Source organism: Trachemys scripta, chromosome 2, assembly GCF_013100865.1.
Source record: "Trachemys scripta elegans isolate TJP31775 chromosome 2, CAS_Tse_1.0, whole genome shotgun sequence".
Lineage (NCBI taxonomy): Eukaryota > Metazoa > Chordata > Testudines > Emydidae > Trachemys > Trachemys scripta.
This window is the reverse complement of record NC_048299.1, coordinates 188,957,832-188,973,457: the sequence shown is the minus strand read 5'-3', so window position 1 is coordinate 188,973,457 and position 15,626 is coordinate 188,957,832. Positions and strand designations below refer to the sequence as shown.

The 15,626-nt window shown below is 38.2% G+C and overlaps 1 protein-coding gene across 2 annotated transcripts in view; it reads left to right on the top strand.

The window, feature by feature from the left end:
* Positions 1-15,626, top strand: part of DOK6 (docking protein 6) — a 400,728-nt gene that overhangs the window by 339,953 nt on the left and 45,149 nt on the right. Inside the window, exon 8 of one of the 2 annotated variants that reach the window (XM_034762544.1) lies at positions 2,692-2,765. The exons of the other annotated variant lie outside the window; for it this stretch is intronic. Within the exon in view, the coding sequence (XP_034618435.1) occupies positions 2,692-2,765 (74 nt within the window). The remainder of the gene's footprint in view (positions 1-2,691; positions 2,766-15,626) is intronic. 2 annotated transcript variants of the gene reach the window in all.

Sequence of the window (15,626 nt, the reverse complement as noted above, 5' to 3'; positions counted from 1 at the left end):
AGAACTTCTAAAGTAGTTTTAGATTTGGGCCTGAGGCAAGACCCCAGAACTTTGAGGAAGTTCAGACCCTGATCCAACCTCTGCAGCGCAGTTCCACCTGAAAATACTTGCCAGGAAGGTGTATAATAAACGTATGTATCCTAATAAAAATTAAGTCTGTCAGTAGCTTTTTCTTGAGTGAAAGAGTAAATGCCATGTGGGAGAAGTTTCTCACTCTTAAGTCCAACAGAGACTGGTTTGGGGGAAGGAAGACCAGATTTTTGCTCAACAGTGACTGCTCCTGCTAATTAAGAAACAGCATTGACAGGCTGTGAGGGGAAGTCATGTTTTTGTTCATTCTGAACCATTCTGGATGAGGCCTGAGGTTCCAAAAATTGTGGAGAATGTAAAACAAGGGAGAAAGCTGTAAGGTATTTAAAAGGTTATCAGGATGTCAAATATGAAAGTTCTGTGTTCATTTAAGGCCTGATTGTAATACTCTTTCTCACAATGAATGTCACCTTAGTGAAACTACTTAAGCTGTAATTAACTGTTAGCAATTTCTCAGGTTATTTTGAATATATAAAAAAAGAAGTGCAACAAAAATGGTTCTATGTTGAATGGCTGCTTCAAAAATCAAGCAACTGATGGATTTTTAACTAGTTTCTTTAATGTGGGCTACATAGATCTTTGAACCTTTCATGGTTTTGTGTCTACTGAGTGACAGATGGCTGTTCTAATGAAGTTCGTGGTACTGGCTGCTCTTAGGGCTTGTTTTCACTATAGTGTTAGCTCAAGATAAAATTTGTGTGTTGCCCCTAATTTGACTCCTATCCACACATGAAAATCTCTGTCTTGAGTTCAATGATGTTTGAAACTCTAGCTAACTGTTGCAATGAAGACAAACCTTTAGTAGTTTGTATAGGTTCCTGAAAGGTGTAACTCTGAACATAATTTTTGAATTACTTTATTTCCCTATTAGTGTTTTTCCTCCTGTTCTGGCATGACTGCTTCTTTTGAGGGGAGGGATAGAAGGCAACATGAGCAGTATGAAAGTAGGAGACTCTTGTATTATTTTAACATTTAAAGTTGCCATTTTCTGAGACATTCCACTATGGATTTTTTGTTTGTTTTATTACTATTACTCTTTTTTTGCACGAATAATGTTGCATGTCTGTGACCTCTACTGTCATAAGTAAAATGGAGTGAAAATCAGAATTTCCATTCAGCAGGAAATTTGGGTATTTCAACATATTTTCTTCCAATTTTTTATAGAACAAATAATTCCAAAATATTTCAATTCAGAAATGACAAAATATTTCATTTCAGCATTTTCAATCAAACCAAAATGTTTTGATGTTCCCAAAATGTTCACTTAGACTTCTTGAACTGACCTGAAACATTTCATTTTAAAAAATCCATTATTTGCCCAGCTCTAAATACAATGTTCCTAATACAGGAAACATCCTAAAGTTCCACACGCCAAGGAGAGTATCATTCCTGGAGTATAGATTAAAGAACCGTTTATTATAGTTAATAAGCAACAATTTTGTGCTATTTAAGATATCTTGAATTGGACTTTAGTGACTTTTGGTGGGACAAGCTTTTTTGGGTTGAGTGCGCTGTGGAGAAAGAAACTGCTGATTGAGGGAAGCAAAGGACTCAAGCTTGGAGGAGTGGGTGAAATTGAAAGTGTTTTTACTGTTTTTGGTTGGGCTGGGTTTTTTGTTCTTTTAATCACTTGATTTTGATTTTTAAATTCTTTTGTGTATGTCCCTATGAGTAGGGTGGAAATTGGAGATTGCATTTTGATGATATTTTGTCAAGTAATGCATTTGATAAGTAACATAGCAAGGACGGGTATGTTTACAGCAAAAGCTCTGTTGTCTCATCAAGTGTGGTCATTTTACTAACAGTGGGCTGGATTACCACCTTTCAATCCAGCCCCAGGGGCAGTCACAATTGAGTGCCAGCTTCTTCCTTGTTGAGGGAATTAATCTGTACCAGCTCTTTTGCTAGACCAGTATATTACCACCATTGCATTTGTGGGGTGGAGCCAAGGCTCCACTCAATGTCTTTCTCTGACTGTCCACTCTCCATCCAGGGAGAGGAAGAAGCAGTCTGCCACTCTCTGCTTTCCTTACACCCTTTGCAGGATTTGGCAATGCAGATAGCTATGCGGGTGAGTAAGGGGGCTCTTTATTCCTCTGTGCAGGTGCAAAGCCAGGTCATGAATCACCACCCTGTAACCAGTCCAAACTGATCAAGAAACAATGACTGACTAATCAGAGCTGACATCTCTAATTAGTGTGTTTTATATACTTTTTTTATTGGTTGTGGTTTCTTAAGAAAATAAAGATATCCTCATGCTCACAACATTGCTCATTGTTCTTGTATTATATTAATCAAAAGATATCAGTTTTACCCTCTACCTTATGCTAATGTATACAAGTTCTATTGTTTCCATGAATAGTTATGATGACCTTTCATGCAAGTTAAAGAAAACCCCATCAAGCATACCTACATATTTGACCTCATTTTGCTACTTTTCTGCATGTGTATTCAAACATATAAAAATAATGCAATATTTTCTTCCTGAACGCATACATAAATGTGACAGAATGGCAGCCCGTTTTCCATAAATGTGCCTACATTTTTGAATAAACACAAATGATGCTTGCTTTTAAATAAGATTTCTGTGTACTACATTAGGATGTCTAATGGGAGAGTCGTCAGATTTCCTGGTTTCTTGGTCACGGACTGATGATATCAAACCAGGGATGCAGGTACAATATGCTTTTCTATTTCCACTCATCATCAACCCAAATCTCAGCCTCTGAGAATGATCATGAACAATGTGGGTGCTGAAAATGGAATTCAAAGCCTGTTTACATAAATGCCAAAGCATGAACTTGAATTTGAAAAAGCATGCTCTCATCATAATTACTGTACATGCAGTGTGCGTTTGATTGGATGATTACTGACAGGCTTTGGCTGCTTGTTTTCTCCATTACTGCCATTGTTTTGTTCATCAGTGTCTCAGCAGTTTTGCAGGACTTTTATTTGTAAGATGACAGTCCTAACATCATTGATGTTACAGCTATTTTACCATAAGTAAGCTGAGCAGTTTGGGGTTAAGAAATGGGAATGTGTTTCATTCGCTCTCGTCAACTGTCTCATTACTCTCTACTCATCAGAATAGGTATTTAATTCTGAGAAATAGCTCAGCAGCTTTTCATCCTTTTTGTGCCTTAATAGAAACACTTTTATTTGATCAAGCCTGTGCATTTTTGTCAATCTCTTGTTCTGCTTGTTCATCTATCTGTTTCTGAAGATCCTTGTTTTCCTTTAACATCATATATTGTTGAAGACAACCTGAAGTTAGCTAATGGCTTCTGAGGAGGACAGATGCCTGGATACCTGTGTCTGAATTTCAATTATAGTGTCGCTGCTTTGCCTTTCACCATTGATGTCAAGAGACTCTAAAGCATAACCATGGGAGCTACCTCTCCCAGTATAGGGGGATTCTGTTGTGGCTCAGAGACAACATAATGGCTTGTACATCACTTTCCTTCCTGCAGCCACTGTAGGGAGTATTTTCCAGGGAAAGGGGGATGTATCTGGGGATTCTCTGTACTCCAGTGATCCCTGGATGACCCTGGGTCTGGTAATCATCAGGCTTCTCTAATTTATGCTGGAGGAATGGACTTGCACACAGATATCCAAGGACTAGGATAGCGTAAAGATGGCTTAAAGACCTTTTTGCATACTCCAACTATCCACATGATTCTCATCCGAAGCTGAAGATCTAGGCCATAATTTTTGCAATGGTGTTTACCGTATGTTAAAATCTTAAATGGGAAGAGTATTTAAGCAGTCATCCTCTATGGCAGTGGTTCCCAAACTTGTTCCGCCACTTGTGCAGGGAAAGACCCTGGTGGGCCGGGCCGTGTCCGCAGGTCCAGCCGATCACGGCTCCCAGTGGCCGCGGTTCGCTGCTCCAGGCCAATGGGGGCTGTGGGAAGTGGCACAGGCTGAGGGATGTACTGGCCGCCACTTCCAGCAGCTCCCATTGGCCTGGAGCAGCGAACCGTGGCCACTGGGAGCCGCGATCGGCTGAACCTGTGGATGTGGCAGGTAAACAAACCGGCCCGGCCCACCAGGGGCTTTCCCTGCACAAGCAGCGGAACAAGTTTGGGAACCACTGCTCTATGGCATGATTCTCCTCTTGCTTACACTGATGTAAATCAGGAAAAACTCCATTGACTTGAATGTAATTATACCAATGTAATACTGTTGTGAGAGGATAAAACACTGATAGCATTTAAATGGCAGCACTGTCATGTCTGTAGGGTTCTTACTCATCTTTCTTACTTAAATTATTAGAATAAAAAAAATCAGATTTTCTCTCTCGACCAACTCAGAGAGAAAAGTGTTGTTATTCATATAGAAGGGGTCAGATCTCAGCTGATACATATTGACATAGCTCACTTGATTTAAAGGACCTATACAGATTTACACCAGCTGAGAACCTATCCCTTTTATAGTATATCATATTCATATATTTTTTTCAAGATTAGTAGTATTTGTCACTTTTGATTATTTGTGCATTGAAACACATGAGTCAGAGCCTTTGACCGAAGTTGATCTCTATTTTGATAGAAATGTGTCTCTTTGTATAATTTTTATATACAGATTTAAGTGCCTTTTCCCTGATAAGGATGTATTCTCTTGACTGTTTAGGATGATAGAACCCTTAAATGAAGGGGAATGATTTTTAGTATTGCAGCTACAGTGTAGGCAATGAACTGACTGAGAATATCATCACAGACACATGGAAATGGCCCTTTTCCCAGTACCATTACCCAGCATGAAATTGCCCCAAACCCACATTGTTGCAGTTTAAGTTAATACCCACAGAGTGGAGTACATGCCATTGCACAGAGTGTCAGTAATGCAATAGTCAGTCTTAGGCGGTCGGGAACTGATCATCCCCTTATCTCCCTGAAAACAGCTTTAGTCAGTGGGATATCTAAGGCTTGTACCTCCCTGCACGTTGGCCTGCTGCTGCATTTTTTTCATCCAGAAATGATAGACAGAGATTGCTTTGGATCATGTCTGTGCTGACCCTAGAAGAGTAAACAGATGTCACTATTAAAGGTGAAATATGACTCATCTTCTAACGATTCGCACAGCATTCCCGGCTTTCAGAGACACAAGAGGCAAGTGGCCAAACCCACAAATGTTATTGTGTCTCTCATCTAGCAGCAGAGTGCTGTCCTTAGACAACCAGGCAGGAATACACACACAAACTGAATATGGATTGGCAGCTGCTTGATATGACTGTGTGAAACCATGGCTTTTAGAGAGTCAAATGGTATCTCTTCGTTAGTAGAATTTTATTGAAAATAAGTGTAGAATATTTTTTTCAGTATGTAAGTGTGTGTGTGTGTGTGCGCTCGTTCGTTTTCTTCCTCCAAAAAAAAAGTCTTTTCAAGATTGACATATTTGATTGTTTCAGCTCTTTTTCAATATTGAGTTTTTGCCAAGGTGGTTAACAACAAATAGAGCATACGACTAAGAGATATTTATTAGTCATCCCCCAGATACTTCACAACCCAGTTATTATCTCACTCTCTAAGACCACACAAAGAACAAAACAAAATCATAAAATGCAGAACAAAATAAAATATGACTTGAAGGTGGGAGGCACCTTCACTATATAATAATCATTCCAACAAATACAGTATTGCATATTTTCATGTATTAATTCCAAATTCATTGATATAACCCATACATTGTTTCCATATGTACTGAAGCTGTGTCTGCACTTGCAGCTGAGGATGTGATTCCCAGCTTGAGTAGACATACTCATCAAGCTAGTGTGCTAAAAATAGTAGTGTAGCCATGGTAGCATCAGCAGCAGTGCATGGAGGCATGGGCTAGCCACCCTAAGTACGTACCCATGGGGTCTGGTCAGGTTTATACTCAGGTCGGCTAGCCTGTTCTGCCTATCACCTCTGCCTCTGGTACTGCAGCTACACTACTATTTTTAGTGTGCTGGCTTGATGAGAGCTAACTTGAGCATATCTATACAAGCTGGGAATCAACCTCCATCTCCAAGTGTGGACATATCTTAAATCTCCCCTATTCTATATTTTCAAAATAGCTCCTTCAAGAAATGCCATGAGTAAGGTAGGTTAGCCAGCAGGCATTCTACTTCAGTTGGTGGTGCATTGTATTTTCAGATTCTTAATTATTCTATTTGCCATCTTAATCCACCTGGCATCCAGATTGCCTTCCTCAGTTAAAAGTTCTTTGGATCAGAAGTATCATTTAATGTACAGTAAGATTAGCCGTAAACTCCCCATTGCCTTTTCCAAATATCCTTTTTGTGGCTTTACAATCCCAAAGCATGTCAATAACATTACTGACATAATTTTGCCATCTCCAACAAAACTTTGTAGCGTCAGACCCGATCTACCCATTTTGTGTGGTGTTTATTTTATGGCATATACCTTTTAAAAACATTTCCCATTGCCTATTTTCATTCTCCCGCTCAAATTCATTTTTCACTGGCCAAAAGTGCCCATTACTGATGCTTCTTAGAAATGTAGATACTTGGCAAGCACTAAATCTGATTTTTTTCAGTAATGTGGCACGACCAAATGAGGGCCAGATCCTCAGCTGTTCTAAATTGGTGGGACTCCTCTGTCTGGCCCTGTCTGTTCATGCATGCTAAAAAGATTCATATTTCACCCTTATTCCACAGAAGCATGTGCACCTTTATCATAAATATGCTTGGTTATATTTCAGTTCTTATTATTTGTATACTATATGCTATATGCTTCCATACATACGGTTTATTTAGTTAAACCTCCAAATAATAATTTGTCATTTAAACCTCATTAAATAGTCTAATAGCTGTAACATTTCCTTACCTTGCAGATTTGTTTCTGTTTTGCTTGGGACGTGTGCCATGCTATGCTTTGAAACAAAATTGATAATTTGGCATTGCAGCTAAATGGAAAATTCTGTCACTTCCAAAATATGTGGTACATACTTAGTGCAGTGTCTCATGAAGCTGCAAAGGCCACATTTCCTGCCCCGCTGTAGTCAGGAGTCTGATTTCTAGTGGCAATGCACAACTTCAGTCACAATGATTATAAGCAAGTTTCTTGATGTGGATGCCCAGAATGAAAGAGAATTATAATAACTTGGCACCTTTTAACTGTTAATATTTGAAATACAAGTACCTTTGACAGGACTTTGCCATTAGGAAGGTAAACAGTGCAGCCATCATACTCTTGTGAGTAGGATTTGTTCTGAGTGTAAAGAATATAGAGACAGGGAACAAAGTCTGTTCTGTTGAATAATCTTACTGAACGTTGTTAAGCTCAGTAGTTGTGTATCTTCATTTGAATAGTTATTTTAAAATGTGTACTTACTTGCCTTTTTACAGAAAGAGTACTTAGTGCAGACCTTAGATGTAACAGGTTCTTGTTTTAAAAGTTCTTATGGTAATTGCTTGTGCTCCCTTTGATGTATGGAATAAGTCCCAGTTTTAAAGCTTCCTAGTTACTGCCATTTTTTTGCCCTACTACACTGTTATAACAAGAAAACAGTATAGACTTAAGATGCAATTAGTTGCTAACTTAGACTGTTTATGAGAACTGAGCTGATCAGCTGGAAGGTGCTCTGTTTAAGGATACCGTAACCAAGACTTCAGGTTGCATTATTTATCAAGATTGGTAGTAAACATTAAGTATTTTTCAGAAAGTGTTTGAAATATAATTTGTAAAACCAAACCCTGTGTACTAGACCCCCAGCTGTTGTATATCAGTATTACACCAGCCAAGTTGATGGAGCTATGATGATTCACATCAGCTAAGGGTCTATCCCTATTTTTTCACTATGGGCCTGATCCTGAAAAGAGGGTAAGACCCAGATCTTCAAAGGTATTTAGGCACCTAGCTCCCAACATCAGTGGGAGTTGAAGGTGCTTAATACCCAGGGCCATCCCTACGGGGGTACAGGGCCCAGGGTGGAAGTGATGGATTCATCTCTTCTGGGACCGACCATGCCAGCCAATTGCACTGGCCCGGGGGCCCCCCAAAGTGTGGGGCCCAGAGAGGTCGCCCCGATGAACCCTACTCAAGGGATGTCTCTGTTAATACCTTGCAGGAGGCTCTCAACCCTTCACAGGGTAGGGTAGACAAAGGAGAGGGCAAAGGCTTTACAAAATAGTGCTGATTGTTCCAAGAACCTCCTGCTTTTAAACTTTTTTGTTTGTATGTGTGAGTTATCTCCTTTAAAGCCTGGAATATATTGTTCAAAATCTTTATGAACAACCTGCTGTTGGATTTCTGGTATAGCTTTCTTCTCTCCCACTAACCTTTCTAAGAAATCTCTTGCCACTAGTTTCTTTCCCCCATTATACTTAAGCAGATGAAGTTGTTCTCTGAAGGAGTACGCTGTAAAATAAGGCAACAGAGGGTCCTGTGGCACCTTTGAGACTAACAGAAGTATTGGGAGCATAAGCTTTCGTGGGTAAGAACCTCACTTCTTCAGATGCAAGTAATGGAAATCTCTAGAGGAGGTTGATAGATTTCCATTCCATACGGCTAAATGCAGTGCCTTGCATGGTGTCAAGTATCAGAGGGGTAGCCGTGTTAGTCTGAATCTGTAAAAGGCAACAGAGCTGTAAAATAAGATCATTGTACAGGTACAGAATATGGGCCAGTTTCTGCCCTCTGAAAGAAGGTGGATTGTTCCCACAGAAATTATTGGGAACTGCCTGCTCACCTCCAAAGTTAAAATTTTGCCCAATGATAAGTAGGCAATGTACTGTAAATAATTCCTGTCTATCATCATCATCATCATCTTTGTTCTCTCTTATCCTGTATTTGAGACTGTGCTGAATGATTACTGAAAATATTGATCATTAACCAACATAGGCGTTAAATAGTTTGATTCTGAAAGCATTACCATACAAAGATCTTTTGTATGTGAGTTCCTCAGGCAAATTTTTTACCATTAACAACTGCATAAATATGAAATTCCAGTTCCATCATTTTCAGGAAAATTTCTGGCTGCTTCCAAAAGACTAAAGCAAATTGGCAATAATTGAAAAGCTCTCAGTTCTTTCTTGTAAAGATGAGTTTTCAAAAAGCAAGTAATCAATCTTGCTTCCATACTCAGCAGTGACCCATTTGCAGAGTTCAAGCTTCTTTTGAGCACTTAGATTATTTTCATGGCTAATAGAAAAAAGATTTTTAGTTCTGGCTTTTAGGGCAGTATTTTAGAAGCAAGAAGGAAATGAGTTAATTTCACCTCTATTTGACTGTTAATCTCAATGGATCTATAAACTGTCTCCCAGGCTTGCTTTGTAGTTACTGACCATGGACAATTTGTGATGTTTCATTGGTATGACCTATAGAAGGTAGGTTATTTAATGTAATAGTTTCCTTAAAGAGTCACGCACAGAGGCAGCTAACAGGAGAGTTTCAGAGGGAGTGTGACAGGCTTTCCTTCCAGATTCTGCGTTATGTGTGGTGTCAAGATGTCCAGCAATGGAACAGTGGCAGTGGTCTGCAATGGATGTGCCATGTTCTCTCTCCTGCCTGAAACCAAAGGAATTTCTTTTGCATGAAGTGCAAGTTAGTGGCTGGAGGGAAAGATTCTTGAATTGAAGGGGCACATTGAGACACTACTGAGAACCAGAGAAGCTGGGGAGCTCCTAGACAGCCAGGGTTGGGAAACACCAGTATTCCAGGTTCAAGGAAGAATGGAACTGGCCAACAAGGAATTGGAGAGGAAGTCAGAGAGGAGATCTGGTGGTTTGTAAACACCACAGGCAAGAGGTCATGGCTGGAGACAGGTCAGGATAGGCAGGCTGTAACCACCAGAGAGAAAAGAAGCAGGAGGAATTCCACACTGCTAGAAGTTTCAAATCAATACCAACTCCTCAGTGTGGAAACTATGGAAGTTACTACTCAGGTTCCAACAGATCCAAGGGATATATGGGACAGACATGTAGATAGCATCTTGGTCCAACCTGTAAGAAAATCAAGCTTGCCTGCAAAGAGTTCTCCAACCATCCAAGGAAGACAGACAGTCCTTGCTGGATACTCGACACTCAGACGAATTGAAAGAACATTCTGCAAGGGACAGATGGACAACAGGAGGGTATGCTGCCTTTCTGTAGCCAAGACATGAGATGTCACTCTAAGATTGGATAGGTTTCTGAAGTTGATGGGAAAGGATCCATGGGTGATGGTTTGTATTGGCACTAATGACACTGCGACATGGACTATGGCATTATAGGTATGAGCAACTCTCCAAGGGTAATATTGGCTTGTCATATCCTTTAGAAAAGCATGAGCTGGCAACATAAGCCAAGAATTAAACGGTCATCAATAATATTTATAGAAAGGCTGAGGGATTAATAAGCTCAATTTCTAAAGTATATTTTAATCTTTCACCTATAAAACAGCTCATTGAATTGATAGCAGACAATTGGGTGACTTAGCTTCAGTACTTTTTTATGAATATAATGACTTTCATAAACTATACAGACATTTTTACTCTTCCCAAGGTGGTTTAATATATAAACAGGTTGTCTCCTGTGTGATGCTGATCTGTTTTATAGCATTATTTTCCCATGAGGCATACATATGGTAACTAACTTCCCAGATTATATTTGGCAAGAACTACCTTTTCATCATTTTCTTTTCCTATTTGCTAAAATTATTAGTAATAACTTTTAACGTAATATTTTCAATGCCTTGATTATATCCATATTCTTTATCATTGGACTTCTGTTAGCATCAATAATCTTGAACCATTTTTTTGGATCAGTGTTTGGTCTTTTTTTAATAGTCCTTTGTTATGAGAACAGCTTTGTTCTCTTCAAAAGTACATTTAACATGCCAAGGAAGTGGACCATTAATATCAAACAAAAAGAAGTAATGGTGTTTGAGATCAAATTACCTTATTATTGATGGTTTCAGAAAAGATTAGCTTATACTCATAGATTTCAGCGTATGAAGAACACCAGAGTATTTATTAACCAGTTTTGTTCTGTGTAGTTTTTTTTTTAATTGTTTTCATTTTTATCTGTGCTAGTTACCTTTAATTTTGCAGAGAAAAGAAACTTCTTACTTTTAATTTTTAACTTATAGAAACTATAAATAAAAAAAAAGACATTTGAACTGAGTTTCAGAATACATCTTCTTCAGTGTTTGAGATACATTATCCTGTGTCATATTGTGATTATCTCCTGTTTGGGTAACTAAAATAAATAGAATTATAATTCAATCACTATGTAGGCTGAAAACCATGAATGTGTGCTGCAATCAAATGTAGAGACATGGGACAATGATAGGTTTTGTATGCTGGTAAAGACCTTTTACACAGCACATTCAGCTACTTTGTCAGAGTAATATAAACTACAGGGATGAAAGGCTCAGAAGAAAGGGTGAGTGAACCCAGAAACACTAATGTTCAGATGCTGACAATACTGGTTTTAATGCTTAGGGTTTTTTTTTCCAACCCAAGTATGCTTTTGTTCACATATTGAACATCTATTTAAAAAATTGGTTTATTATTTCACTTTATGGGAAATTCTGTCATCCTGAAAATAACAAAATTGCAATGAGATGATATAATATACCTGTAAGTGCTGTAAAATCATAATCCAACATCAATATGTCTTAGGTTTTGGTCATAAACGTTGAGTAAATGTGCTGATAATATTTGGCTTGATGATGTAAGCTTATTACAGTTGTGAAATGGCTGAAACGGCTCCTTAGAGCAGAGGCACCCAAATTTTACCCAAGTAATAGGCATGTTACCAGCTTTCCAGGAACCCTAGAGATGTGTGTAATTTCTATAAAATGGAGCAGATTAGCTAACGTACCTGTTTCTGTGGAGCATACTGCTGAGACTTGTAGTCTCCAAAGGCTTCATAGTGCCATAGAACATCAGGCAGCCATGGACCACATTAAAGAACTTGGTGGGCTACATTTATTAATATGTTTATGCCCCCACACTCCATGTAATGCTGTACAGAAATCCAAGAAAATGTGTTCCTGGCCCTGAAGAGTTTACAATCAGTCTATAGGCAGAGAGAAGCTGCTACTGCCCTAAGACTGAAACTTGCCCATTCTAAGCCTTAGGCCTGGGTAACAGGGGAGGGAGGCATTCAATATTTGTGTTAATAAGAAAGAAGAGTTTCTCCAGTAGGGATGATTTATAAAATCTCATAGTAATTTAGGATTTTAGAATAAATCCCTGGAGATGAATACTGGACAGAGGGCAGGGACGTCAGTGAAAAGTGCATAATAAATTAATTTATCACATAAATGTGTGTGTGCAAGATTCACTTTTCTCATACTTTGGCCACCACCAATGTATACCATCTTAGACCAATAAGCTTCTCTCAGAAAACTTCTCATGAAAGGTCACTTTCATGATAAGAATGCTAGTTGTTTCCAGTGTTCCCAGTCAATTAATGACTAATGAGTAAGTGCAGGTTCTATCATCAAAATAATGTCTAACATATGAGCTATCAAAATAATGCATTTAACAGGTGGCAGTTTAAAAAAAAAACTCCAAATGAGGCTCTCAACAATCATTTGTAAGCTTGGCACAGAGACAGTGTGCCATTTTGTAATCAGAAAGGGTAAATTGCAATCATGATGCTGCTTAAAATCACTCACAACACTATCAGAGATGATAAATCCAGGTAATATAAACACTCTTGCAGAAATAACTTCATATCATGATATATTGATATATCACAAGTCATACAGTAGAGAAAAGAATTAACTAAACCAACACAATTTTATCACATTTTTTGCAAATACCTGCAGTTTCTTTACAAAATATAAAATGTGTTAGAGAATAATGGAAATCTTATATTTTCTGCAGCTATATCAGCTTGTATTTTGATCTCACAAGTTAATTAGGGTCAGATTTGTCTGTACTTAGATTGGAGGCCTCCGTGGTATATGTTCAGGTGCTGCAAGAAATGCTATTGGTAATTGAATATGCAGCATTCTTTGAACTTGGTACTGAATGATTGCTCAACAATATCCGGCATGTTCATAAGAACAATGCAATAAAAGCATATCATCTTTTGAAAGAAATATAAAATTGAAGTCCTACCATTTGCAGTCCTTAAAAATCCATAAGTCTTTTCACAAGAGTTGAATTGTTAACATTAGTGGCCTAACAAAATTCCAGCAGACTATTTATATTCGGTCCCAGCAGTCAATTAGATATATAGAGATGGGCCAAATCTCACATTTGTATGCATTTTTGTTAGTTTGGGGGAATCTATTTACTGCAAAGTCTTTTGCACAGTCCTGCATTAGTTTCAGACCATGCTGGATATAAGATCCAGCAACAGTGCCTTTTTCCCAGTGTTGGAAAATGGTTTTCCACATATTTTTACATTAATGTGGGCAATGACTTGAGCTGGCTTACCATAGCATTTTGTTAATGCTGGGAGAGTTTTGTTTTGTTTTTGTTTTTGTTTTTGTTTTGTTTTGTTTTTGTCTGTTCCTATAAAACATTTTCTTTAATAATGTTAAACCTGCAGTTTGTTGCTTCTGATTTTGTTTAACTTCCTTTTCCCTTGCCCCCTAGTTCTAGAATAATGGGTAATAATAATAATAATTAATCATAAAAGAGACTATTACTTTTTCTGTATCATGTCACAAGTAGAGGGGAAACTTGGAAAGTATAAAATACTCCAAACTCTATAGGACATTAATCTAAACAAGAAATTTGTGCCAAAACCAAACTAATAATGCTTGATTCCATGGCTAGGTATTATATTCTTCTTTCTGCCCTTAATTATTGTGTAATCTTATTATGCACTGTTAAACAGCTGCCTTGTTTCATTCTGCAGATGACTACATTTCAGTGATGGATAAATTGATTCATATATGTAGTTTGTTATAGAGAGTTTCCAGATCCTTAATTATTCTTGTTGAAAGAACTTAATTAGAAAAATGCTTTGCCACAATATGATGTTGTACATCCCCTTCCTGTTTACATTTTTTCTTATTTGTCTAACACTAATCAGGAATATGGTACCATGTTTCCAGTGGTGTATTATTTTGTACGCTATCTGGTAATAAGGTATCTTAATAGTACAGTTCATTACTAGTATAGAACATGCATGGAGTTGACACTCTTTCCATACGGTGTTCACACACATACCCATTTCAATACACTTGTGTCAATGTCTGTGAACAAAGGGCAGTTCTAGATATTCCTGAGTGAGAAAATAGAACTTAAACATATACCAAATGGGAGTAGATAAATACATACGAGGCGACCTAAAAGATGCTTTTTCCGGGTCAATTATAGGCAGATGTAATTGTGGCCTAGCTCTAAAACTAAGAAAAATTGTGATTTGTGGTATTGGAACTGGATCCTGTGAGAGGTTGGAGAAGCCAGTGACATAAGTGGGACCTCAACAGTTTGTCCCAAAGTGACTGTCCTGCTTCATCTGCATTATGATAATTTTTTTTTAAATAGCCAAACTACATAAAACACATCTCTAATCTAATTTTGTGTAAGTTGCACCCAATATATTTAACTACACTGGAAATGTAAAAGTGATTTTAGAGGAAGACATCATTTAATTACAGTCAAGCTCTTTGATCTGTAAAACTCCATGCTATAGTGAGTCAGTGACTAACAGCATAGATAACTTAAATCTATCATTTCCAATTACACTCAATCCCGAGGCTGCTTAAGCACTATTCTTTAGATGGCGATCAATGTTCAGGAGTTCTTGACTGTTCCTCTTGATAACCTTTTGGACCATGGGCATGAAGAAGGTGCAAAATTCAGCCACAAATTAGATTTGAAGTCAGAGAGAAATAGACTTTGTTAATGGTATCTCAGTCACTTAAAATGAAAAGGCTGTCTGTCTGAGAATTCAGAATAATTTAGCACCCAAGGCTGTACTCAGCTTTTCTTATAAACAAACAGAAAGATACACTGTTAAATTGCCCTGATCTACACAGGGAAGGGCAACTCCATTGATCAGTGACAGAAAATGGAATGGACTGTGAATTCAATCCCAGAGGCAGCCACCAGCTGGAAGCTGTAACAATGCAGCTCCACTGGAGACACACCATTAGATACTAGGGCATCAGAGGCGGGCCGTGCAACAGGCACAGATGTCACACAAAGACATACAGTCTCCATGAAGATGTCTCTGGCACTCCATTGACTCCTTGGAACAATCATATAGACTTCCTCCTCTTTAACATACGTGCCATGGGAGGAGAGGGGTTGGGCCAATTGTTGTTGAACGTTATTATTAAGCAAACGTGATTAATGATAAAATATGGAGCTTTCATCTGCACATCACTCATCTAGATGGCGAGTATCTTAAATTCATTCCCTTTTGCCCACTGAATTGTGTGAATTAAATTGGTGACTTCCCTCTAATTTCTAAAGGAGAAGTGTTCACAACACACACATCACTAGCATCATCAGAACTAAATTGTGCCCTTCTTGGAAGTCTTAGCAGAGAGATTAAAGACTGGCATGTAGATGGAACTACCCTCTCAAACCAGGAGTTGGTGACTGTAGTTCAGGGGTGAGGTATATTTTATCAT